The following is a 24,358-nucleotide window of genomic DNA, read 5'->3' as shown; positions in this document are numbered from 1 at the left end:
AAATGCCATTTTGGCCTTTGATTATCTTCTGTCAAGAGACATTGTGATTATAAATCAAAAGTTGATTGTTTTATAAGCTAATTATTAGGCTTTCTTCTATGGATACAACTGACTAATGCAAGTTGTTGCTAGAATATTCTATTAATTTTAATTGTGTTTTTTAAATATTGTGAATGGTCGTAAACTAAAAAGTATAAAGTGTAATTAAAACCACTAATTTGTTCCACTAATTGCGAGGTTCGGAACATTTCTAATTTCTACCTCTAATTTTGACGTTCTGACATTTAAATAACAGTAGAAACAAACTTCTAAATATATAGAAAATTTAAATCTCTAAATTTTATGTCAATAGCAATAGCAGCAATCTTAAGCCTAATTGAAACCACTAATCTATTCAACTAATTTCAAGGTTCTGAATAAAGCTTCATTCACCACAATACACCAAAACACTTTACTTTTAAAAATGGATGCGCGTTTCGCTAATCTTGATAGCACCATCAGAAGATGATTAAATATCGAGTTTTAATCATCTGCTGATGATGCTAATGTAGTTAGCAAAACGCACATCCAGTGTTTAGTAAAGTGTTTTGGTGTATTTTGATAAATTAGTATTTTATTTTGCTGTGGTAACACCAAAGGTAATCATTAATTAGTAGTAGTACATTAGTAATTTGTTTTCAAAGTGTAACTTCAGAATCATTAAAGATGTAACAGATAATTTTCTCTTGATGAGGATCCACACAAGGAATATCGCCGAAAAAAGCAAGTTCCGCTAATTCAAAAGGTGGATGGCAACAATTAAGTACCGTAGTGAGCCAAAGAAGACCTTAAAAAAAACCGAACTGCAGTCTTTCCCACGACAGGATCGGTGACAGTGACACTCGTGTCTGTCATTTTCATTCACAGGCAAATTGTTATTTTTTTAATGTCATCTATCAAAATCTTCCCAGACTCGCTGGGCAGGCTAATATGTTTCTATATATCTAATATGTTCAGGCTCTATTCTTTCTATCTGCAGTAAGATATATAAATATATTTCTGTGGAGGCAGCTTTGACCGAATACAATGCGAAACAGAATTAGGTACTTAGTCTACAATATCTTTAATTTACAGCACCACCCCTATATTAAAATTATCAACAATTTTTAAGAAGTTTAATCTCTGGAAAACGTTACAACTTTTTTATAAATTTAGAATAATAGAAAGAAAATAATAGAAAAGATATATTAATGTATAATGCATGAATTCAAGTTTAGTCTATTCATGAATCAATTTATATTATTTGTAATATAATTCTAAATCTGGATTATGGAGGTAAAAGTTAGTATTTGCTAAATTAGAATTAAGTTCTGAACTAAAAAATTGAAACAGCTGTATTTCCAAAATTGCTTTATATCATGGAAACTGAGGTCATAAAAAGGTTTCACAAAAAAGTAGCACAAGTTCGTGAAAACCGCAAGATCCTATAAGCGATATCATTTGCAATCAATATGGGACACTCTGTACATTTCTACTGTATTTTGTTGTCAAGAAATATAAATATATTATTAATGCGAGGGGAAAACTCGCCTACTCTAAACACTTCATAGAAATATTTTAGAAACCCTTGTTGCTGATTCATTACAAGTGAACGTTCATCAACATAAAAGTGTTTGGTTGTAAAAGTGTTTATATATTATGTATATATTTAAAAATAGTACAGGGGAAAGACTACCTTTAAAAAAACTTCTCTTAAGTCGCCATTTTTTTACCATATGGAAAATAATATATTTGAGGATAAGGAAAAATATTCGTAGGCTCCTTAAAATTCATAGTTATATTCGTATTCTACATAATATAATAAATAATGTCATAATTAGAAGAGTAAATAATAAGTAATATATTATACATGCTTACGCGCCTTATCGTATGATCGAAAATAAACGGCAACCAGTTAACTTTTAAATGACGATCGATGACATTTCCAATATAAATTTAAAAACAAAATGACAGCCATCATCATTTCCAAAACCTCTCTGATGCCATTTTTTTCGATCGTATGGTATATAGGTAATAGGTATGTATGCATACAACTATAACAATGAAATTAAGCCATATATGAAAATGATCTTTCTTAATACTTAATACATCGCATATTTAAGTTTATCCAGAACATCGACCGTATATTAAACCAGTCAAGTATTTCCAGGAAGTATTGTATTGTATAAAAACAATTTTCCAGATTTATTTTCGTTTCCAATAACACAAGCATATGTTCTATGTAGGTTATTCCTCTGGGAATAATAACGCCACAAAACATATACATGCCAGTCGAAATATTTCTCTCCATTTTTATGTAAATTTCACTCCATTAAAGATCAATGGAGACATGTTCTTTTTTTAACAAAAATTTGCCAACAAAAATACTGCAAGTTTCAAGCAGCTTATTCTTCAGGTCCCAGAAAAAAACAAAGAATTTACAAAAAAACTAACAAGTATATTTATTTAAGTTCTTTTTCGATATTTATCAGGACAAGAGGAAATATAGCTTTTAAAACTTCAAATATTTTAGTATTTTATTTAAGGACAGCTAGAGAATTTACATAGAGAACACGTTTTGTCTGTATACTTTGTGCATCATGTTTAAAATCTTTTTTTAATATGAGTAGGTCACGATATCCCTCTCTCTCAAATTCAAGCTAAAACCAAACCCGTTTAGAGGTTCCTATGGACAACTATGGATGTGTAAATTTATTATTATAAAGAACAGGTAATACCACAGACTTACTATAAGTTAGTTTCTGGTAATATTTTTTTTAGAAAAACGCTTTGACTCTTGGAAAAAAATTCTTTCTATATAATTTTCTCTAAAACTGTAAATTTTTATGAAGAATGCATTTTTCTCATAAAGTTAATAATAAAAAAACCTTTTCCTCTTGTAAAAGGTAATACGGAGACATACTGTATGTATATATCCGGAAAAAAGCATTATTTCTGAAGTGTCCATTTTAAGGTACGCGCACACTGACCAGCGCCGCACTCGCCGCACGAATCGCACTTTTTTTTCTTGTCGCGCACACTGTGAGCCGTACCGAACGCGCCGCACGCGTCGCATTATTCGCTAATTTGTTTCTTTTTGCTCTTACTACATCCGTATTTGCCAATCGAATTTCTCATCAGTCACTTCCAGAGTCCTGTCTGAAGTCCTGACAACGAACAAGAAATAATTATAAGCTCCATGCTAATAGAAGAAGAAGAACTCACGAGAAAAAATCGAAAATTATAGGTTCACAATATTTGCAAAAATCCACATTATTTCCATATTTAATTGAGGATGAACTAAAAAATTTTCAATATGAGCCATGAAAAATTTGTGAACTTTTTTAGCATATTGAATTTCTAATCTAAGACTATCTTTTTTATTTCTAAAAAAAATAGTTATTACCAACTCGTTTCATTATTAATTCTTAGGAGATCATCTACGATCAAATGTTTGTACAATTTCAGACACACTGTAACTGTAAAAATTTTAAAAAATCTGCTGTTGCGATACTCGTATACCTACTAAGCATTTCGAGAAAAGTTATTGTAGTATAGTTGGAACGTATAGGGCGAAGTATCTTCTCATTTATCAGAAACATGTTTCTTGGTATCTTGTAAGATGCAAATTTTTAGTGTTACTTAAACTAACATCTAGAGGTGGGAATTGTAGTTCCTTGGGAGGAACTAGTTCCTTAGTTCTAGTTCCTCCAGAGGAATAGTTCCTTGAACTAGGTCTTTAATTCACAATAGTTCCCGACTAACATTGACATCCCCCTTGCTTGCTAATGCGTTTCGTTGTCAGTCAGAACTATTCACAGTATGATCTGTATAATTTTCATAATGTACGGAGATATAACGAGACGTGTAATTGTGTATGTTAAAAACATATAGGTAAGTTTTATAGCAGATAAAATTTTTTTTAAAAAAAACTCAAATCAGAATTTAAAAAACTATATCACAAATCAATTGGAGCAAATATTACAAAAATTTTACGAAAAATTGCATTTTTCCTCACTTCAAGTTTTTTTTTTGTCTAAAAATTCAGAATATCTACTTCGTTTTATAAGATGTTTCTTAATTTTAGGGACCTAAAGTGAAACATTCCCATAAAATATTTCAAAAACAAACTAAAAATCAAAAACAGTATCCACGACAATTTTCTGTGGTAATTACGCCGCGCCGGCTGCGGCAATAGACAAGGCCGAATCCATCGTCGTCGCCTTGTATTATATCTCGGATCTGCCGACTGAATAGATTCCCGTGAACTAGTCTTTTAATAGTTGCTCTATGTCCGGATCCGATAACATACGGCTCGCACTCCCCACGCCTGCCTAGCATCAATCGCGCTGGCTGATCCATACGTAAACTAGTCTTTTATTTAGTTCCTCTAGTTCCTTTAGGCTTGACGGATCCGTTGGTTAACGTACGGCATAAGGCTGTTACTCCATTTCCTGCCAAAAGCATCGAACGTGATTGGTCGGATCGGTTAATAGTTGCCTGCTTGTGTCTAGCCCACAAGGCTTTTATTAAGCCCGACCAATCACGTTAGGAGTTTTTGACAAACACGGCATGAATTGGCACTCCAAATAACCACGCTAAGCAACGATCGCGCTTGCCCGATCGGTTCGTACGTAAACACTTGTGTCTAGCCCTAGCAGGCAACTGTTAAGCCCGACCAATCACGTTAGAGTTTTTGACAAACACGAATGAATTAACACACTCCAAATAACCACGCTAACCAACCTGATTGGTCAAGCTTAATAGTTGACTACTAGGACTAGACACTTCTTACGTAAACTAGTCTTTTATTTAGTTTAGTTCCTCTAGGTCCGGATCCGATAACGTACGTCTGGCACTCCCCACTCCTGCCTACCATCGGGCTACGCGCGCTAGCCGATCCGTCGCCGTCGCATATTATTCTATATCGGACACAGTCTCGATCCCGGAATAGGTCCTGAGGAACTAGTCCTTTGAGAAGCCAGGAACTAGTTCCTTTCATTCCGGAGTCGGAATAGTTCATTGGAACTAGTTCGTTCACGAACTACACACCTCTACTAACATCTCTACTTTCAGTTTCTATACATAGTATCTGTAATATTATAGGTGTCGACTTGAAATAAAATGTAATTCCATTCTTTGCGTTGATCTGAACACCTGCTATTTTCTATGGAAATGATTACTTTGTGTTACCGTAAATAATAATTTTGTGTTAATGCAGCTGTTTAGTAGAAAAATCTTGCAATAATTCTTTAAATCACCACAAATGTTAATTTGGAATTATACAGAGTGGCGCACTTCAGTCGCCTCGGTTGATTATACGAAACAGAAAGATATAGAAACAAAATATTTCATGGGTATATGTAGGGAGGCAATGTGCACAATTTAAAATTATTTTGAAGTGTACAGGGTGTTTCAGAACTAAGATCCATACCAAAGTTATATTTTTTCTTATGGAACACCCGGTATTTTATTTCATTTTTGGATTATTTGGTCCCAAAAAAAGGCATTTATTACAAGGGTTTCATATGTTTAAAAGATTTTAAAAATATGTAACCCTTTTGGGCCAAGGAATCAAAGTGATAAAACTAACTAAAACTAGTCGATAAAATACCGGGTGTTCCATAAGAAAAATATAACTTTGGTATGGATCTTAGTTCTGAAACACCCTGTATATTTCAAAATAATTTTAAATTGTCCACATTGCCTTCCCACATATACCCATAAAATATTTTGTTTCTACATCTTTTCGTTTTCGTATAATCAACCGAGGCGAATGAGGTGTGTCACCCTGTATATCCAAGGTGAGTACATAAGTGTAAATATTTTAAGGGGTAGTATATTTCGACCCCAGGAATACCTCTATGAGGTTTTTTTCGCGAAAATAATTTTTTTTTGAAAAATGTTTTGGAAATGTTTTCAATTTTTAGTTAAAAAAACACATATCCTTATAATATGGCAACATAGATAGTAGATTAAATTTACAAGAAAGAAAACCCAGAGAAGATTCAGTGGTTCTCAAAACTTAAGCGAATAATCAATTTTTTTTAAATTTTCAAAGCAAAACATCTCTGTTATTTTAAAAACGGTAAAAGAGAAAATATGTTTCTTTTATCGAGATCTACCTGTCCTGAAAATATTTGCACTTATTTAAGACTCACCCTGTATAATATATTCAAATATAATATTACAGGAAACCTGCCTTAAATACGTTGCCGTCTTTGGAAGCTTAGTTTCAATTTCGTTAGTTAAACGTTTTAGTTAGTTTAGTTAATTATTAATACCTACAATAATATAAATATTTAAAGTAAAACCAAATATATTTAATTAATAAAAGTTTAAAAAGTAAAATTTCTATAGTCAAATATGTTAAATTTTAAGTTATTATACATATTTTATAATACAAAAATGGACGTTCTAGGTACATAAATATATTCGATTTTTTATGTGACTAAATACAAATTCTAAAATATTTTTGATTTATAATGTATGTAAATCAGAATTCCTTTAACGGAACATTAAACACATTGCAAAATATACACCTCACGAACGAATAATATTTTATTCCTAAAATTAATAACATAAAAAATGTTGTATGGTAATATGATTTAATCAATATACAAAAGTATGTTTTAGTTAAAAAGTGACTTACGTGAAAAAGATCAGACCGAATGGTGTGGCTTTATCTCTAGGATTGGGATTGACGTTTTCTTTTGTAAAATCCATGGTGTATAATTAGAAAGAACCATAAACTCTTCAAAATCCACTAGTAACAAATGTCTTAACTCCTATGCAGGTTTGGCACTTTAACAGTCTTATTTGAATCTGAAAAGAAAACATTCATTAGAAAAATATTAATGAAGTAGATCAAAACAATATACTACTCAATTATCAGCAACCGGCAATTAATAATACTTTAACTATACAGGGTCAATAGTGCGTCGGGCATCTGTAGCTGTGTTTCCAAATATGCCAATGAGCCACCCTCGTTAGACATGATTAAAAAACCGATTTGGGCATCTTTTAACCGGCCAGGACAAGACACTAAAAACATTGGACGATGAAATTTATTTTTCCAAGGCTCCTTGATTAAAAATTAGTGTTTTTAACACAGCCATGGCATTCTAGATTGAAATTTAAAATACCGAGGGTGCTATTTAAAAATCAAAAGTTGTAGTAATTTCCGTTGAACCGGAAGTGACCGAAAACAATTGAATATGTCAACCGACCCTAATTTATGCCTTATACTATATATACGTCAATCAATCCCAATTTATGTCATATACTAACATACCAAATCTCGTTGTTTTATCTGAAAAAATAAAAAAGTTATAGGGGTGAGCCACTTTTGAGACGCACCCGGAAGGATAAAAGAAGTACCACCAGTAGCACTCTCTACCTTAATGGAAAGTACCCTTTTAGGGCTGTTACTGAATAAACTGCTTTGGCATTAAAATGTGTGTAAGAGTACCAAATTTCAGGAAAAACGGTTTAGCAATGTTCTTAAAAATAAACAAAATATGTTTAACCTTTCGAGGTCTGTAACTTCCTCGGGAAGTATTTTAGGGCATATGTTTATAGGAACTCTTTGTTTTATTTCTATCAATCACTCATCAAAGTTAGATACACTATTTTTTTGGCGCCCTGTATATAAACAACGTTTTCACAAATCTAGTACAGAGCTAAAAATACCCTAATGCGGAATCAATTCAGACGTTTCAAATTACTACTTAAATACAAGGGTTCCACACATTGTACACGCTTATGTATGTATGTCATTTATAAATAGGAATGGTTTTATAATTATACTTAAGCTCGTAAAATTTTACTAATAACCAATACTAAAATATAATTTGGCATGACTAGTTTTAGTAACTAACAATTTATATTAAATTTATCTTTATTAATTAATATTAAATTATTATTAAAACTTAATAAAACTATAGTCTACCGTAAAGCCTGGACTACCGAAGAATTCTTACATAATTTCCAGGAAATTTTTTCCTGGACGAACAATGTTACCAACTTGGGAAAGTTGCAAAATACTACGAATAAAAATTAAGAAATAATAAACATCAATTAAAAACAGAAACAGAAATAGTTGGGACATATCATGAGAGAAGACCGCTACGTTCTACTAAGACTAGTTATGAAAGGAAATAATAGAGAGAGACAAAAGAAGTTTTGCAAGAAAAAAAATATCATGCCTAAGGAATCTAAGGGAGTGGTTCAATCTTAGTTTTCTGCTGTTGTGAACAAACTCGAAATCGCCATGATATCAATCCAATCGATGAAATTGCCAATCTCAGTTGCAAGAAGGAGATAAACCTAATTTTATAAAGCGTTAATTCTCATGTCCAGAAAAGTCTATTAGTAAAGCTACAAAATATATCAATACTCATCTTAGTACTATGTTCACATTAGAAAATTAAATAATTACAAACATAGCCATTAGAACGTAAAAAGTCACAATTTATAGATTGTATGGGAGGAGAAAAGTTAATCACCACGACCTTATAGATCTATTGTGACCTCCTTTCTTGAGTTATAACTCGTCATACAGTCTGAGAACTTTGACAAATGCCAGTATCTACGACGGTTTTACAGAGGTTAGTTCTTCATCTCCAAAATCAGTCATACCAAAGTTTATGGCACGAATGGTTGCCGACTCAGTGATATTTTTGTGTGTCCCCATTTTCCCCACAGAATCTGCATTTACCGTTATTTCTTAGCTTCTATCTACTAAGATGTTCATTCAGGAGACAGGGTCATATTAAAAACTCCGTGACAATCCGAAGATTGTTCTTACTTAAATCAAGAAAAAACTTTGATTTTTTATCGATGGTGAGTCCTGAGAAATGTCTTCAAGTGTCTTAAACCGTTGGAGGATTCTAAATCCAGGTTACGGATGGGGTCTTCCAGGCGCTTGGTTTTTTTTTGCTTTAACTTGGTTTCCACGTTCTAGACATTCTTTGACCAACTTCGATGTAATGGCTACTGAGTTGGTCTCTCTTTAGGCTGCTTGACTATCGGATAAGTGACAATACACGTATTTGTAAAAAAATGACTAAAGAATTTTATCATAATATTTTTAGATTTCCATATTTGAAATTAGATTCTCATTTTGCTTGTGGCGATACTTGGATTGAAAACGTTAAATATGTTTTGTTGGTTAACCAAATTTGTATATTGTATATATTCAAGATTAAATTATTAACAAGTTTATGCCCATGTGTTCCAAAATCAGTGAACCCTTTTACAAAATATAAATATTTTTGTGCTTTTCGCAAAATTTCATAATAGTGATTTATCGAGAATTATCAGTAGGTTGATGTTATGACATAAAAAACAAACATATAATGGTGTACGTTTTGATGGTAAATCCAGATTTCTTTTCTAAACATTGAGAAAACATAACACAAAGTATAAATAATGCAAAACTTTAGTACACTAGAGTAATTTTTTTATAATTTCCACCTACAAAAATGAAATGTAAATAAACCAATAGGTACTATTAATAATATGTAGCTAAAAATATGAGTCTATCCAGATGTTCCAAATCGCTGCTAAATATATTGCTAGTAGACACATCATCTTAGATTGATTTTTCTTAGTTTCATTAGTTTTCAAATTAAATAGTTTTACAAAAAGGTATAGAGCAATATTAGTTTTTGATTAAAATGTCATAATTAATCACATTTTTTCGAAATTTAAAGGATCAGCGACGCTCGACGCTCTCAGCCTGAATGTACCTTTAGTGTCACAATATCGAGCTTGTATGGGGACTATGCTTTTCACGCTGTTGTCATTAATCATTTTATAAAATACACGTATAAAATAAAATGTATATTTAATTAGTGAAAAGTATAGCAAATAATTAATCCTAAACTATTATAATAATATGATGTGCCTACCATTGTTTGTTACAACATAATATACTTATGGTTTAACCATAGACCAAGGGCGTAGATAAGGGGGGGTACTGGGGGACAGTACCCCCCCCTGACGCTTGATGAGATACGAGAATTGAAATAGTCATTGACTATGAAAGGATTTTTTTTAATTAAAATCCGACATAAGAACACTTTGTATGCTTTTAATTATGTTGATTTATCGTTTATAATATGTTCGACCTAATTAAAAGCACACAAAGTGTTCTTATTGGCCAGGACAGATTAGTGGGGTTAACTCTAATCAATATCCATAAAGATATTGAAATAAATGTTGATGCTGTTATTGATAGGTTTTTCCAAACAGCGTACTAGAAAACTTGATTTTGTTTTTGTAGTTTTATTTATAGTTTATAGTTTTATAGTTTTTTTGATAGTTTAGAGTTTTTTTTATAGTTTATAGAAAATTAACTAATAAACGTCGTTGTTTCATTTTTGTTTCTGTTATTTACAAATCTATATTTTAATTTTTGTGTTATGTTTTTATATCTTTTTGAAGACAAAAAAATCGCCGTCGTTTTAATTCGACAAAAAAATTCCGACGGTGATTTTTTTTGCGACTTAATCATAGTACCACCCCCATAGCATACACCTATCTACGCCCCTGCCATAGACAAACTAACAAAAGCAAGACTTTTCAAAGGATTGAGGAAGTCGAATTATTGTTTTTGCGCTGGCCAGTTGAGTCAGAAATCATCGCGCAGTCGCACTCGTCAAACCTAACCTAAATAAAACGAAAAACGTTTTTGCCTGAACCATCCTTGAACGAACTATTGAATTCCTGATTTTGCGTTTTGTTTGGTTATTACTATTATTTTATTAGCGTACAAAACGAAAACAAATAATTTAATACATTTTACATTTATGAAGAACATAATAATTACTGTGATTATACATATTATTGTGGTTACATCGCTAACGTAGACAAAACGAAGGTCCTACAAATTGACTGTAAGTTATAAGAATCTTTATCTTTTTAATCTTTTTATGATTTGAATTTTTGTGCTTTATATTTTATAATAGACTCGAAATGTTAATATTTTTGAAAATTCTTGTGAAAATGTGAAGTTTATGTTTTATATTTGAAAAAGTTGTATATTTTTAAGATGTTTCTTGTTGTTCCTATTATTAATATTATAATATACATAATAATTTTTTTGTACCTTTTGAAGAATAATGCTTTTATTTCGTTTACCATAACTGTTGTTTTTTTATCATCTTTTTTGTTATTTTAATAAGAGGAATACGTTTTCGTTTATTAAACTTTTGTTTTTATATCTGTTATGTCCAGAAATTATTGTTTATTTTACCGATAAATTTATTTGATTTTAATAAACGCTTTTTAATTAAACATCCTTGTCTAAAAGGCTACTACAAAATACACAATCCATAAGTAAACCGTCCTCGTCTAAAAGACCAGTTGACGCAAGCGCGGTAATAAACTCTTATCAAACTTGTTACCGTTTTGCAGTACAGCGTTGACGCGTCTTGCTTTTGTTAGTTTGTCTATGGGTTTAACACAGTTACGAAATTACCTAAATTATGACCTAGAACATGAAATGCGAAATTTGGGCAATCTAAATGGGTAAACAATCCTAGATATTATAGTGTTAATATAATGTATTTATTTAGTAAACTTCGGTATCATATTATAATATAGTTAGTAATTCTATTATAATACATACTACCTACATTTAGCAAATCTCTATCCTAAAAAGAATACAAAAGTATCTTAAATATATGTTTACAAATTGTATTTGATAAGAGATTCATGTTGATCGAGATTATTCTTGATATACTGACATATTTAAATGCAAAATATATTTAAAAGATTCCGAAATCATAATATAATAAATTCTGTAAAATAACACTAACCAGATAAGATTTATAATAAAATTAAACAATGATAAGAATTATTTTAAGAACTCGGAAAACTGTTGACAATAATTTAGAACAATGCGTTTTTCGTTTTTTGGTCTTTAAAAACAAGGGTGCAGTCTTTGGTGGCCTTAATCAGGAGGGCCAACTCAATAACCATCAATCGAAGTTGGTTTTCATTAGGGATCGGCAAGACAAGAAATCTTGTCTTGACAAGCAATTTCTTGTCTTGTCTTGAAATATTTTCAAGAATTAAAAAAAATCTTGTCTTGACCATTTCTTGAGAGTTGATTTCTTGTCTTGATTCAAGAAATCTTGAAATTTCTTGATATCTTGACAAAAGGGGAACCCCCGTTTAAAATTCATTTATTAAAGGGGAACCCCCTGTTTAAAAGTCGCGGTGTGATTGGTTAATGTGATGTTTATGCTTTATGTGTACAATCTAGGGTCAGGCATCTAATTTTCAAAAAATTCAAAAACTTTGGGCTCATTATACTACAGTAGCCAAAATCATCACATTTACATAATTTTGTTAATTATTATTATTATTATTATCTAACATTAAAATGAGTGACTGTGATGGTTCGTTGAGCAGAAAATCTAAGCCATTCGTAATTGAATCGTTCAGAATACCTACCACCTTAGACACCTGGACGTAGAGAAATTTAGTTAGTTAATTAGTGACTTTGACAGTATAGTGACGGTGATAATACTACTACGGATAAAAACAGTAAAAACAACAATGATAAAAACTACTCTATTACTTCAGTGGCATTAGATTTTAGTTCAGATTTTAGATTCAGTACATTAAAATGTATTATTTTTTTATTTTAAAAGTTTTACGTTAATTCAAAAAGTCTGTATGCCACTGAAGTAGACCCGCTTTGCAAAGTTTTTATTATTCTAATATCGTAGACCATAACATAACATATCTAAAAAATTATAAAAAAAACATTTAAAAATTCAAAAATTATATTAGGCATTAAAAAAGGTTTCAATTTAATTTGGCCCACAGTATGCCAACTTTGGACATCCGACTTTGGATGTACTTATGTCAACTTTGAACATCCGACAAAGTGCTGCTTCGTACATATATTTTTTTGTTTAATAATTTTTGCATCCATCAATTAATTCAAAAATTTCGATCGAAAATTTAAAAACTCATATAATATACAAATACCTAAGTAAATGAGTATTTCTTTTTTATTTTATATTTTCAAGAAATTTCATTTCTTGATTTCTTGTCAAGAAATCTGGATCTTGAGAAGTAATTTCTCGTCTTGTCTTGAAAACCAAAAATAATTTCTTGTCTTGATCTTGTCTTGAAAATCGTCGTGTATAAAACAATATTTTTTTCCATAACGAGTTACGTTTTGAAAAATATTCAGAAATTATTATTTTAAGGAATTTATTACGAGTAGAAAATATATTGTGCTGGTTTGGCGTTGGTTTCTATGTAATTTGACAAATAAATAAAGCTGTCTCTTTAGTTGTCAGTTTTGAGTCAATATTTTTTAACTCTCTTTCGTGTCGATTGCTGATTGAATTGGAGCCAGAAATGGCTCAAAACGAAATAAGTAAATTACCAACAGATATTCAGGCTGAGGCGACAAACGCCATATCCAAACTACTTCCATTTAAATCCCGAATAACCTATGAAAAGGAATACAAAAATTTTCAAAAATGGACGCAATTAAAAAACGTGCTAGAAGAAATAAAGTTTTTAACCTATCCTGCTGTTAAGCTGTTAAAGTATCATTTAATCTACCCTTGCTCTTAAAGTACTATTTTATCTACTATTTTTGATAGATATAAGGCAATTTCAACAGTTGCTATGGAAAAAAATATAATTACCTTATAAACATAATGATGAATAGCAACCAAGTCTGTATGTTAAAAATTGGCATTTTACTTTGTTTCTAAATAATAGAGAGAGATATAATTTTCGTTCATAATGACTTAATAACTATATCCTAACTTATTTTATAGTCAAACCCGATTATCAACACATTTTGTATGAAAAATCTCCGTATTTTTTCTGATTTTACTGGCAGTTATTCATTTACACCTTATATATCAGAAAAACTATGAATTATGTATTTCCAATAACATGTTAAGTTTATTTTTAAAATACCAGTACCGTTTAGTTTAAATAGTTGTCTAAATAAAATTATAAAACAAAATTCTAGGAAGAGAGAGAAAAACTAAATAGTTACAATGACATTAAGTATTTAAGTATGCTAATTGTAGGATCAAAACCATGTACCGCTATAGCGTGTAAACAGCAAGATAAAAGCAAAAAATATGTATGTCGTTAATAAATGAATCAGCAAAAATATATTCAATCATTTGCCTCGATCATTCGCCAATATTACACGCTATCTCTGATAAATTATTTGCTTTTGGAGAGGTTAAAATTTATTGTCATCTAATTGCTTAACGCAATTTATTACGTATGATAAAATACACCGTTGTATAGTCGTAGAAAACGTCCTAGATTTGCTAAGTAAACAATTTATGCGCGGATGCGTTGGCCTTGCTTATAACATTTTAAGAATAAAACAAGACTTTTTACTGAAAACATGACAGAGATTCATATGATAAACAGTGTTATTCTAAAGAGAGTACAGGGTGGTCGAAATTGGTCTGTTTTAACAGAGAAAACCTATTTCCTGTCTAGATAGAGCAAATCCGACAAAGATATCATGAGCTCGATTTCTGATGAGACATGTTTAATGTCCTATCGATATTTTCACTGCCAACTGAAATACGGAGTCATTTTTTTCTCGGTTATCTTATAACTCATCGAAAGTGGCGTAACTAGTTTTTTTGTTGGGAGCTGTCATTCTCGAAATATAACCTAAACTTATGTTTTTTTTAAATGGGACACCCTGTATTTTATTTTTTATTAATTTTGCCTTGTCATGACTTTTCTAAAATATAATATACCCTAGCCTTATTTTCATAAACAAAGTAAAAAATACATTTTTTCCATAGCAACTATTAAAATTGCCTTATATCTATCAAAAATAGTAGATAAAATAGTACTTTATCCGCAAGGGTAGATCAAATGATACTTTAACAGCGAGGATAGGTTAAAAACTTTATTTCTTCTCGTACCTTTTTTAATTGCTTCCATTTTTGAAAATTTTTGTATTCCTTTTCATAAGTTATTCGGGAGATAAATGGAAGTAGTTTGGATATGGCGTTTGTCGCCTCATATTCGCCTGAATATCTGTTGGTAATTTATTTATTTCGTTTTGAGCCATTTCTGGCTCCAATTCAATCAGCAATCGACATTAAAGAGAATTAAAAAATATTGACTCAGAACTGACAACTAAAGAGACAGCTTTATTTATTTGTCAAATTACATAGAAACCAACGCCAACCCCGCACAATATTTTTTCTACTCGTAATAAATTCTTTGAAATAATTATTTCTAAATATTTTTTAAAACGTAACTCGCTATGGAAAAAATATTGTTTTATACACGACGATAAAATTGCATTATCGTCTCACGAAATTAATTCACGAGCGATGAAATCGCGAGTGAATTAATCTTTTCGGTCGACGATGAAATACCATTTTATCGTCTTGTATAAAAAATAACTATTTTTAATTTTTTAACATAGGCAGTCGGTTAATAATAGATAGTCATGGCAATTGAATAATTTATCCAACGTCAAATTTTGGCTATTGTCTTTTCCATGCTAGTTTCTGTGTTGTTTTTTGATTCACTGTGGGTACTAAACATGACAGAACAACATAATTTTGATTGTTTTGAAAAATATGACGTCAATAAATGTTTTATGTTAGCCAACGAAGATTCTGATGCAGCGGCAGAGCTCTATTTGGACAGGTAGGTATTATGTCTGGTATACCGGATACAGGTATCCTTGTAATTAAAACATTGTAATTTATCGTATTCCAGATATCCCGACAGAAAACAGCCAGATAAGTGCATATTTCGGAAAATACAGAGCCACCTGATTCAATATGGATGTTTTAACAAACCCAGATCAAAAAGATAAAACAAAGAAAATGAAGTATCTGAGGTAAATGTTTTGGCATCAGTTGAAGCCACACTAGAGACATCTTGTAGATGCATAGAGGAAGATGTGGGTGTATCTAAAACCAAATTGCAAAAAATTTTAAAACAATTTAAATTCAAACCTTATAAACATAAACTTGTGCATCATCTTTACCCTGGGGATCCTGCGCGTATAGTCGAGTTTTGCAACTGGTACATCGACATGTGTGAAAGAGTGAATAATTTTCACAAGAAGATCATTTGGTCGAACGAAGCGTATTTTACTAGTACGGGATTTTTATTTATTCTCTATTTTTATTTTCAAAATTGGCCATCAAATCAAAAAGCTGCATAAGCTCATTTTCAATGCAGTTTATGAAAAAAAAATATGGAAAACAAAATTACCTGGTTAAATTAAATAAAGTAATATAATACTCTTTTAAACTAGGTTGTTTTATGTAAAAAAGTTAAAAAAATTATTTTTTACCTTATTTATGATAAGTCTAGGGTATATTATATTTTAGAAAGCTCATGACAGAGCAAATTTAACAAAGAAAATAATATACAGGGTCTCCCATTTAAAAAGATATAAGTTTAGGTTATATTTCGAGAATGATAGCTCCCAACGAAAAACTAGTTACGCCACTGGTTTCTACGTGAAAATGTCTACTGGGATCCGTTTTCACCTTGTCGATAAGTTATAAGATAACCAAAATATAAAGGGGATCGAAAAATGCAACATTTTCAATTTCGCCCTGTATTTCAGGAACTAAGAGGGCTAGGACAAATCTGTGTGTAGCATTTCTAGTTTCATAAAAAAAAGTAGCACAGTGGTGTGAAAACCGCAGCTTTGTGTCTCTACCCATAAGCGAGATACCCTACTGTAAAACAGAGGAAAATGTGACACCCTGTACAGCGTTATAAACCAATTATTTTACAAGCCGCGGGTCGCACAATTAATTTACCAAAAATATAATTTAGAAAAGAGGTTCGTAACATCAACATCCGCCAAAATTAAAAGATATCTATTTCCCATCACAAAACTTCCTGTTGCGAGTCGTTTAGATACTGTATCGCTAAGTTTTGTAACGATGTACATATCAGTTAAATTACAAATTCTGGACCATCTGTATTTTGCCAAACGTGCCCGCATGTGGCTTTACATATTATTATTTATGTTATACGGGAGTTGTATATAAAACATACACGCATTAAACAGAAGATCCCGCGACATTAATGACGTATCTGCATCTAGATTTCTTATTTGTTGCATGTAATTATGTGTTATAAATTACTTGATAGCTTTATACTAATAAAGATATGGGTGTTTTCTCAAAAAAAGCTCACCCCTCTAACGTTTTTATTTTTTGGGATAAAAAACCATATTTGGTATAGAGGTATATGATATAAATCAGAACTGATTGATGTATTCATTTAGTTGCGGTCACTTCCTGTTTCACCGGAAATGACTACAAATTTTGATTTTTAAATGGTACCCTCGGTATATTCTTACGTTATTTGAATAGAATAACTTATTATATGTCAATTTTTGATATCTTCTCTTAAAAAATAGTATTTTAAATCATGTTTCTTGTGACTTTTCCTGATCGGTTAAAAGATGTCCAAATCGAATAATCATAACTCAATTTCAAATGAAACGAGGTGGCTCATTAGCATATATGGAAAGAAAATTGAAAAAAATAATAATTTGGTACAGTCAAAACTTTATGTTGAAGTTTAAAATGTTATTTTTTTAAGTGAAAATGTATACCTACATTCTATTCCAGAATGACATTTTCTATAAAATAAAATAAAAAAGTTGTAGTTATTTGTAGTTATTAATCTTGTGGAAAATACATCAACAAAAAACGAGATGTAATTAACGAGATAACATCGTAACAACATATCTAGGTTTACTTATTTCACTGAGATTTATGAAAAAAGTCTTTTGCCTCGGGTCCGCATACCGCCACAAGAAAGAAGTTAACGAAACGCCTAACGCCGAACGAAACGACATTTAACGAGAACGCCAGTCTAATAACTATTTAGTTAACATGTTTAATTTAAGTCAATAAAGACAGGTATTGATAATTTCGATTCCAAATATCTCGGGAACTATTACTTGTAGCGATTTTTACCAAGAGACCTTCTTTACGTAAAAACGTCGTAAATGTATATTTTTCCCCATATCATCAATGGCAAAAAAGTCATCCAACTTTCTTAATGGGACTTTAGAGCGTCGTAACTCGGGCCCTATGTGAACTAGGGTGCTGAAACTCGGAATATAAATGGAACTCGAAGAGCCCCATCTTCTCATGATATTTTGACGACGTTTCGTACACTACGAAACCCCATCATCAATGAATCAAATCAAAAAATCGTCCGATTAAAATGAAATTTGGTATGTCGATAGAATGGGCCAAGGCCAACTTGACCATGCACGACACGTGTCACTGTGACAGTTAGTTTTGACGTAAGAAACGTCAATAGTTGATGTCGTCCGATTGCGACCAAATTTGGTGGATAGGCTATGTGAGCGACGGTGCACACGGTCCCACCCTGCAAAGTTCGATATGACGTTTCGTTTACATCTTCATCAGGGTGGAACTAACGATTTAATATTGAAGAAAAATATGGGTCGATTTCGGCATAGTTGGGAACGGGCTACAGGATGACGCCCTCGACGTTTCGAACCGATGCCTCTAAATGGACGAAATCATCAGGATTTTTCTTAATTATTGGTCGATTGGAACCAAACTCAGCACGTGGATAGAGGAATCCGAATGGAGTCCTCAAACGGACAGACAGACAGATGAAAATAAGAAGAAATTTCACTTCAATTATGCGCACATAGTGCGCACACAATTTTTTTTACCTAAATTTAGTTCTTTCTTTAAATTGGTTTGATTGTTTTTTTTAACCTGTTACATTTTTTGTGTATTTTATTTTTGTAACTTCAAAATTAAAGACATTAATAAAAAAAAGAAATTTGTTTTATTGTGTCGGTAAAATGTTAACTGCGGTTACTTATTACATCCCTTGGTAATGGCGCCACGCTACGCCGCTGTAAACGATCTTTTACCTTCTTAATTGCAATATAACAAATATTAATCAGTTTACACTTGTCGGTTGTTTTTCTTGTCGCCAAATGCAATAACTTTAACGGTTACAGTATGCAATAAATCTAAATCTAGAACCACTCGAAGCCGGGGCATCCGCCAAACCGCAACAGATTTTCCGCTCGATCAAATCCAATTAAAACTCGATTTACAACGGGTGCGTATCGCGTCCGTTATCAGATGTTAGATCCCGAAGGCGTAAAAGATCCTATTCGCTACTTCCTGGGATATCAAGTGTAGCACTATATCGTCGTAATCAAGAAGACGCTGCGTGAGGACCGCTCAGAGATGACCGGCCAAGATAATTAGCGTTTTTCATTATGTTATCGGGTTTCATAGATTAGCTATTTGATGCCTTCATATGAATAAAATCAAAGAACCGTAAAGTGGAAAGTTTTTGCGTTTTATATGGGTCTTCTATTCGAATGGACAAAACTATTTTAATTCATAACATAATTAAATATACTCGTAATAGATATACAGGGTGGTCTGAACTGTATTCCGGAAACTTTGGCAGCATATTTTGCAGATAAAAATAATTAAAAAAGTTCGTATAAATGTATGTCCTAAAATGCGTAGATTTGCAGATACAGGGTGTAGAGATTTCTGATGTAACGTCAATATTTGGGTAAAAATTGGTGTCTGGGAGTTTTTTGGCTTGAGAAATTTGATTTTGTTGTCAATATGACTTCTATTTGTAGGGGGCGCAACCTGCATGTGTTTTAATTGTTTTGAAGAGTAATAACTTTTTGTCCGTACTTGTATAAAACTACCGAGTGAAAAAATATTTCTGTGACTTTTTACGTAATAAATGTCTCTTGGTAAAAATCGCTACGAGCAACGGTCCTAAAGATATTTAGAATGTAAGTAGTCAATACATGTCACTATTGACAAAAAATAAACACTTTGAGTAGATAGTTATTTGCTTGAAATAATAAATTTGGTAAATTTTAATTATTTTAAATTAATCATATTTTTTTCTGGAAAGAAATGATGTACGTTGAACTTTTGACTTTTGACACAAAATCATTTCAAATTTATGATTTCAGTCTAATAACTATTTACGCACCATGTTTAATTTATGTCAATGAAGACAGGTTTTGATAATTTCGATTCCAAATATCTCGAGAACTATTACTTGTAGCGATTTTTACCAAGAGACCTTTTTTACGTAAAAAATGTCGTAAATGTATATTTTTCCCCATTAATCATCATCAAAAGCATCCAACTTTCTTAATGGGTCTTTAGAGCGTCGTAACTCGGGCCCTATGTGAACTAGGGGGCTGAAACTCGGAATATAAATGGAACTCGAAGGGCTCCATCTTCTCATGATATTTTGACGACGTTTCGTACACTACGAATCCCCATCATGAATGAATGAAATCAAAAAATCATCCGATTTAAATGAAATTTGGTATGTCGATAGAATGGGCCAAGGCCAACTTGACCATGTACGACATGTATCACTGTGACAGTTAGTTTTGACGTAAGAAATGTCAATAGTTGATGTCCGATTGCGACCAAATTTGGTGGGTAGGCTATGAGCGACGGTGCACACGGTCCCACCCAGCAAAGTTGGATACGACGACGTTTCGTTGCGATTTACATCTTCATCAGGGTGGGACCAACGATTTGATATTGATGAAAAATGTGGGTCGATTTCGGTATAATTGTGAACGGGCTACAGGATGATGCCCTCGACGTTTCGAACCGATGCCTCTAAATGGACGAAAGCATCAGGATCTTTCTTAATTATTGGTCGATTGGAACCAAACTCGGCACATGGATAGAGGTACCCGAATGGAGGCCTCAGACGGACAGGTGATCATTTTAATACAATTTTTGTGAAAGTGAATCAAATTATTTATTAATTCTTAATTTATTACTTTTTCAACATTTCAAACTACACTTTTTTAAACATGTCCTTCAAATCCTTCAATTTAATACTCAAAAATTTTAGACTCAAAGCTTTTAGGAAATTCGACTCCAGATATGCGCACATAGTGGATACACAATTTTTAGCCGACCATACCAATAGGTATGGTAGGCTATTAAGATTGGCAAAAAAATGTTTTTTTAATTTCACTCAAAATGAGTTATTTGGGTCATAAATGACCTAAATACAAAATATTTTCATGGTGTCTGTCTGTCTGTCTGTCTGTCCGTCTGCCGTCTGTAACACGATAACTCAAAAACCGCTGAACCGATTTTAACCATATTTGGCACAAAAATACTGTGGCACCCGAGAATCTGGCCATTAGTTTTTGGTGGGGGTGGGGGGTTGGTAAGGGGGTATGGGAGGGGGTAAAAATGTTAAAAAATCGTAACTCCAAAATTACAGTAGCTAGCGAAACGCGGTTTTCAAAGTAAGATTAGGAATAATATTTGCAACAATCAAAATCAGTCAAAGTCGCAGTTTTCGAGATATTAACATATTTTAGTATGGGCGGCTATACGTGCCTCCCGGCGCCATTTTTTTATGATAGGCCGATCGTACCATAATTTTATGGCATCTGCAATCAGTCTCAAGTACATAATTTCAGGAGAGTGTTAAACTGAAGAACACAAAGGGAAATTATAAGAATTTTATGTATCATTGCATTACATATAATTTATTAGAACAGAGACAATTAAAAAAAATAGCTGTAGTAGTATTAATTTATTAGAATCTAATGTTAAAATTCAATAAAGAATTTACTGTTAAGTATTTAGCATAGTTTAACAACTTATTTAAAGGAATTTCTGAGCTATTGTACAGTTATCAAAATCGTAAATTCTCTAAAATCCAGTACCAGTGATGAAACCACGTTGGAAACAATAAAAAAGTTTAGTTACGAGTTTTACGATAATACTTGGACATATTTTTTAATTCAACGTTGGAAATTTTTGTTGTTTATTTTTATCTGAAGAATCACCCACTGAAGATTGGTATACTATTTTTGACACTCTAAGTATATATACAGGGTGAGTCTTAACTACAATATGTCCCCGGATTGTCTTTACAGGAGAAAAAACTTTTTTATTATTGACATTTTGAGAAAAATGCATTCTTCATAAAAATTTTTGCTTGTTCTAAAATCGTTAATCCTATTTATACTTTTCCAAATTTCCATACCGTTTTAGAGAAAATTAAAGAAAGAGTTTCTAAATTCTAAAAATTAAAACGCGTTTCTATGGTAATATAATTTCGATTTTATTCTTTGATACATTGTTGATGACAGAATTTTAATTAACGTCATATTTTTTGCTGTTTTAAAATTTTAAAAAAGCACAAATTTTATTTAGTTCAGTGCTACGGAAAGTGTAACAATAGTTACTGGAAAATGTGATAATTTTAACAACTATAAAAATATGACGTTAATCAAATTAATGATAACGATATTAACCATATATCAAAGAATGAAATCGAAATTATATAACCATAGAAACGCCTTTTGATTTTTAGGATTTGGAAAAAATTCGACCATATTTTCATGTTTTTTTTTATTTTCTCTAAAACGGTATGGAAATTTGGAAAAATATAAATGGGATTAAGCATTTTAGAACAAGCGAAAATTTTTATGAAGGATGCATTTTCCTCAAAATGTCAATAATAAAAATGGTTTTCCTCTTGTAAAGACAGGCCAGGGATATACTGTGTATAGGGTTAGTCTTAAATAAGTAAATATTTTTAGGTGTAATAATATATTTGGACTCCAGAAACATGTCTATGAGGGTTTTTTGATAATATAGCAATATAGGTATTAGTTTAAATTTACAAGAAAGAAAATCCAGAACAAAATGACTCGGATATTTACGACTTATTTAATAAAGGGTTAAGAGAAGATATTTTTTGAGTACTCGATAATATTTGAAACTCGCCCTGTATAAATATCCATTTTGTAACTTCAAGTATTATTAGATAACATTTAAAGAATAATTATTTTTTAATAATATTTAAATGTATTTAATAGATATGCTTATTTGATAAATAAAAAATATATTTGCATAACGCAGTGATGCTCAATCTATAGCAACTGTTTTAACTAGTTAACTGATTATAATATATCATATTACAACATATTTTAGCGGAAGAGTTCTGTTTAACTGTAGGCGGCTGATAAATTTGTGGCAATTACTTGATCTTCATATAGAATAGAATGAACGCTGATAAATTATCCATTTACAGGAATAGTTCTTGTAATAATTCTTGAATCTTGTATAATTATATTTTTATATACGAGTTAATTAAATACAACCCACTCCATATATTAATTAAATGTATTTATTTATAGATGAAATGCGTGATAGGTATATTGATTCCCTTTATTTTTTAGCTTTTGAAGTATAGAAATAATTATGGCTTTATTTTTTTATTCATTCTTTAGATATTCGTTTTATATTTAAGTTCTTTATAGTTATATTTAGATATTTTTTTAATACATTTATCGCTAATGTATTGTTAAAAGACCAATTCCTGTAAATTATTTTTTAGGATTTGTCGTAAATTGTAATAATTGTTTTCAGAATACACTATGTAAAAATCTCAGCCCAAGCAGAAATACTTGCAAAATAATTCAAATAAATCATATTTTTTAATTTCAGTATATAATTAATATGATAAGTCTCAAACAGCTGAGTTTCACCGTGTCTTAATTTTATACTTATTACGCGTGTACCCGCGACTTCGTTCGCGTCGAATTAATCATTTGTAATGGCAATGATAAAGCAAAGCAAGAATTTCCATTAACATAGTAGTCTGGATAAAATTTTCTCAAATTTATGTCAGCATGAGAAAAAACAATATGGCGATATTATTATACAACTTGGTAATATTTGAGGGGTAGTTTCATCTCGTTGGAATTTGATTTTCGAAAAATCCGTTTGCCAAAAATAAGCTTTTTACGTCAAGCAGTTTAAACAGAATCGTGGTTAATCAATTACCCAACTTCTTGGAACACCTTGAATGATTTTTTTAAAAAATTCAGAATATGTGAAAAACAAAGTAAATTATGCGTGTCCAAGCGTTTTCCCGAAAGACTAACCGTTTTTTAAATAACAAATATTGTAATATTTGAGGGGCGTTTTCAGCCTCTTGGAATTTGAGATTCGAGAAACCCCTCCTTATCGAACCTTTACACCCCACAGCCAATCCGTTTGCCAAAAATCAGCTTTAAACGTCAAGCAGTTTAAGCAGAATCGTGATTACTCAATGTCATATTTTCTGAAACACCCTGTATACATTTTTAAAAAACCTTCAAATATGTAAAAAAACAAAATAAAATATACGTGTTTAAGCGTGTTTTCGGAAACTTGACCGTTTCTTAAATAAAAAATATTGTAATATTTGAGGGGTGGTTTCACCCCCTTGGAACTGGAATTTC

General features: G+C 31.4%; 1 protein-coding gene across 2 annotated transcripts in view; it reads right to left on the bottom strand.

Moving 5' to 3' along the window:
• LOC115885092 (multidrug resistance-associated protein 4-like) overlaps positions 1-24,358 on the bottom strand; it is a 166,132-nt gene that overhangs the window by 129,006 nt on the left and 12,768 nt on the right. For both annotated transcript variants that reach the window (XM_030903877.1, XM_030903876.1), the window contains exon 2: positions 6,671-6,843. In XM_030903877.1, the coding sequence (XP_030759737.1) occupies positions 6,671-6,744 (74 nt within the window). In that variant the 5' untranslated portion in view covers positions 6,745-6,843. The remainder of the gene's footprint in view (positions 1-6,670; positions 6,844-24,358) is intronic.

The sequence above is a fragment of the Sitophilus oryzae genome, unplaced genomic scaffold (genome assembly GCF_002938485.1).
Source record: "Sitophilus oryzae breed Bouriz unplaced genomic scaffold, Soryzae_2.0 scaffold_371_pilon_pilon, whole genome shotgun sequence".
NCBI lineage: Eukaryota > Metazoa > Arthropoda > Insecta > Coleoptera > Curculionidae > Sitophilus > Sitophilus oryzae.
This window is presented reverse-complemented; position numbering and strand designations above follow the sequence as displayed.